A 4,679-nucleotide genomic window follows, 5' to 3' on the forward strand; every position below is an offset into this window, starting at 1 on the left:
TCCCCCCCTAACTTTCTGAGATGGCAAAAAAGGACAACTTACCGTAATTTATTTTTATAAACTTTTAAATTTTTTATATTTATTTTTATTTATTTATTCACTTTTATTAAATATTTTTATTTTTTACTTTTAGGGGCTTTGAGGAAATATTAGGGTTCTAAACAGACCCTGATATTTCCATTTTAAAATAGAAAAAGAGATTGAGAACACAGAGTCCTCTTTTTCTGCAGCCCCTGTTATCAATGAACAGGAATCCTCTATACTGAGTGTTCCTGTTCATTTATAACATGAGGACAGAGTATGTTTACTATAGCCACAATCATGAATGAACAGGAGGTGATGTAAATCACTTCCCATTCATTCATAATTGAGTATATAGTTAACATGCTATGACCTCAATTATTTCCAAACACTCAGCAATCACTGATGCATTTCCCTGAGATCTCCTGAGATTTCCCAGCAATGCTCTGCTGATGACATGGCAATCCCAGCGTGCATTGCTTCGACAAACTGTAATTTTGCACTTTCAAAGCAGGAAGTGAATGGAGAGAGAGAGGGAGAGAGAGCGAGAGAGAGAGAGCCACGTAGAGAAAAAGCAAGGAGGAATTGTCTCAGTTGGAGAAAAAAGATTTATACATAGTGCAGGAAATGTATTCCTATAGCAGATATTAAAACACTAAAGCCAATTTTTTTTCTTTGTGTTTTGGGATAGAGTAGGGAAGGGTTACAACCCCTGTCAGCTTTTTTTTGCCCTCTTTGTCCCATTGGGGAGATTTCCCTTCTGTTTTGTCCAATAGCCACAACGGTAAGTGAGAGAAAATCCCTTCAAGTGAGGAAAATCTTTGGTGGTTAAAAGGTGTCCCTACCTTGTATGTCACCAATTAGAGGAAGGGGTAACTGCTGATAGTGCTGTCTGGAGGGTAGGTTCCTGTCAGCGGCTCTCTATCCCACCCAGCTCACATCACTGGTTGGCAGGAGCTTGGCAGGACACCAGCCAGAGAGTTCCGTACTGCTCCCTGGCAACCATTGACATCTGTGAGATGAGTGGGAAGCCGGACAGAGTGGACAGAGCATCACAGGTTGCTAAAAAGCTCTTAGCAACCTGGGACGTTGTGGCCACACCCCTAATGAGATGATGTCTGAGTCGACCGCTTCAGGCTGCCTCATTATAGGGACTGCCTGTCCCACTGGAAGATTTCCCATCTATTTCTGTTCTGATGACAACCCAAAATTGGCCATTTTCTTTCACTTTCAGTGATGATGGGCACCAAGAGAAATATAGAGGAATAATCTCCATAACATGGATTCAGACAGCGATATAAAAAAACTGCCAGGTGTTCTAATCCCTCACTATACTCCATCCAAAACTAAAGCAAAACGCTTTGGCTTCAGGTTTGCTTTAAGTACTTGTCTACGTTTTCCAACCTGCACAAGAAAACATGTTATTTATTTTCCCAGTTCTCATGCCAATTCAGCTTTTCCATGTGAACTTCCTCTGATTACTTACAGTTGCCATGAGGGTTTGAGACTCTCGCTGAACCGAGGCGGCGCTGACCACGACGATGAGAAGGAGCAATGCACAGATACTGCTCCCGTATAGGATCACTGGAGAGAGAAGAGGAATTTAAATAGGGAAGGTTTTGCTGATAAACGACCTGCTTCCCTATTTATAATGGTCTGGCCCTCTAGCAACTTCAGTGCGAAGTTATAGCTAATTTCCCTACAAACGTCAGGTGGTCATAATAAACTGGCAACTCAGTGTATATATATATAAAGTTTAAAACATCAGTTTACAAATAAAACAACTCAAAACCATTATTGTTTTCCAGAAGTTCTGCCCACCCAGATAGTAGATATGTACAGTACATGTATAATAGAGACTCCCAAGCACATAGAACAGTGCACATGTCTGCAGAAATTGTAGCTCTATTATCAGTGCTGATGTGAACTGGGCTGGTAGATTGTGTGTTAATCTCTTTATGTTGCCCTTCCTGTCTGGGCATCATCTGAAACGGCAATCTATAGAGATAACCCGTTGTCCTCCTCCCAGTGTCATCTCACACTCTACAAAACTTTCATTGTACTCATGTTATAGAACGCTCACACGAGGTTACTTTTACACTTTTGTACCAAGTTCTATTACTGCTCAGCATATTTACTACATGGAAATGGAGTTTATCTTTTCTTCTCTTACAACACAAGATGAGCCAAAATTTTCCATCCTGGTTGCCAGACTTTTCATGTGACTTTATCACTGTTTAATGTTAGCACCAAAAATCTATATTTCAAGTTTTGTTAGCTGCTGGATAGTGGAAACAGCTACGGCGAGGTCCCCAGCAGGCTGCCTGAGATCCCCAGCAAGCGTGGGACCTCTGGCAGCCAAACTTGTTTAAAAATGTAAAAGGCTGGTATCGGCCTTTAGTATCAAGGCATTTTCACGAGTAGAAGTACTCATGAAAATGCTCAGTATCTGCACTACTACTAGTACCGGTATCGGGACATCCCTACAAGTATTATTACATTTTTAAACTTTTTTTCCAATAATGAATCCAGATCAAACAAATATACATTGCTCAGCAATGAATTTCTTTACATTTTTTCACAGTCATCCTGTTGCCAAACAGCTCCAACAGTCTCAGCTCAGCTTTCCTGAACTTCCTGTCCAGTAAAAGATCACAAGGGACAGAGCAGCCTCTAGCAGTTCTAAATCTACTACCTTGAAGAAGGGAAGAGGGGGGAACAGAGAAGGGGATTGCATTGTCTTGCTGTGTCTGCATTTTGTGGAGACACACACAGCTCACTAACACTCCATAGGACCCTACAAGGAAAAGTACCCACCCTAAAGCTGGCCATACACTTGGTTGTAAGGTAAATAAAAGCTTGTACAATCTGCCCATCTTGGACAGGCAGATCAAACTTGCGATCATCGCAAGCCCGCCCTGCTGAGGGGAGGGCTTCCGATGACTGCAATGCTGAGAGGGCAGTGTGCGCTTGCGCACACCGGCCCGTGCGGCATTTGTCTTACAAGCACGCCACAAACCCACCGAAAATCGTACGATTTTCAGCTGGTTTTCCAACGTGCTCGTAAGACAAAAGACGTGCGACCGTACAGTAAAAACATTCGCAAGCCTTCTATACACCTGACGATTATCGTACGATCGCCGGATTTCCCGTGATTATCCTACGATAATTGGCAGGTGTATGGCCACCTTAAAACAGCATATCGGGGCCACTGCTCAGAGGACCAGCTAGTTCTGCAGGACACTAAAACTTTTGAACAAGCAGCAGCATCCATTGTAGGTGATTTATTCAGCATTTAAAATAAAAAATAAACCTTTTTACTTTAATATTACTTTCAGTTTGCTGTAATTAAATACAAAGGAGGTCAGCACCTAACAATACAAGGAACTTGATTTTGTGTGTGCTACTCTTTGTCAGCTTGTAGTCCAATTGCCAGTCAATGAGTACTAAACTTAAAAAAAAAAACTAAAAAAAAAACACACGCATTACACTACGTATAAAGTAGACACGCAATCCTACTTACTGGCATTGTGCAGGTCTCTGACAGGACTTTCAGATGGAGACGCCCCTATGAGTATGGTGAAGTGAGGACTCAGGCTGGTTACTACTGTCACAAAGCAACATGCCACCGCCAGGAGCTTTAGAAAAAAAACACCAGTCATGGTTCAGATACAAATAATTATTTTACATCTTTCAAGTACAATTGTGTAATGTGCATTGTGTGATCTTGTGTAAGAAATGACATATACAACATTTAGCATTTCTGTTCTATAAACTTGTAAAACAATGCAAGTGAACACTATGGGGCCACAAACCTAATCTGGAAGTTTTTATTTTAACCAGACTACTTATTGAAGAGGAACTTCACTCCCACTTTACATTTCCCCCCTCTTACCCGTGACGCTGGGTTGGAATAAAAAAAATACTCACAGACTCAGAGAATCCAGCATTGTCCTATGCAATCTGCCACTCTGCCAGAGGGCGTGGCTACGCTGCAATTCCCTTCAATGGACCGCCACGCCCCCTCCTGCCCCACAACATAGAGAGCCGGCCGCAATGCGATGCAGTGCGTTCCGGACAGAATTGGGCCAAAACGCACTGTGTCTGGTGTGAACGAGGACGGGGGGCTACTTTTGTTCCCCATGGTCCATGTGTGTGTTATAAGGTAGTCACCACTCCAAGCTCACTCCCGTGATGGACTACAATCTCGTATTTAGTTTACTCATTTGTATTGAGATTGTTGTCCATCATGGGCGTGAACTTGGAGCGGTGGCTACTTTACAACACACACACAAGGACCATGGAGAATAAAAGTAGCCCCCCTCCAGAAGGAAGGACAGTGTCGGCATTAATTCAGAGATGATTTTAGGATCTACAGCCGTGTGATACACAAATAAGATACATTTTTGTTAATAGTTAAGGTACTTGAATGTATTTTTAAGATTTAACTCCTGAGTTTAGTGTCACTTTTAGACATGTCTGATTGACTAATGTAAATATGAATTATTGCTGTCAAACAACACTGGGGGGTATAAATACATGTTTTACACAACATTCACCCATGAGTCATACACATTTTCCACTGAATCCAAAACTTGTTCAACTGAAAAGTGTGTGAATCTAGGAGGAAAGTTGTGTGATTCTTCTATGAAAATACT

At 41.8% G+C, this 4,679-nt stretch overlaps 1 protein-coding gene across 1 annotated transcript in view; it reads right to left on the reverse strand.

Annotated features, from left to right (window-relative positions):
* Positions 1–2,609, reverse strand: part of TSPAN32 (tetraspanin 32) — a 24,709-nt gene extending 22,100 nt beyond the window's left edge. The window contains exons 1-2 of the mRNA XM_018561345.1: positions 2,594–2,609; positions 1,508–1,605 (exon numbers count right to left, since the gene is read on the reverse strand). Of these exons, the coding sequence (XP_018416847.1) occupies positions 1,508–1,605; positions 2,594–2,609 (114 nt within the window). The remainder of the gene's footprint in view (positions 1–1,507; positions 1,606–2,593) is intronic.
* Between the last annotated feature and the right edge of the window lie 2,070 nt (positions 2,610–4,679).

This window comes from Nanorana parkeri, unplaced genomic scaffold (genome assembly GCF_000935625.1).
Source record: "Nanorana parkeri isolate BGI_ZX_2015 unplaced genomic scaffold, ASM93562v1 scaffold518, whole genome shotgun sequence".
NCBI classification, from domain to species: Eukaryota; Metazoa; Chordata; class Amphibia; order Anura; family Dicroglossidae; genus Nanorana; species Nanorana parkeri.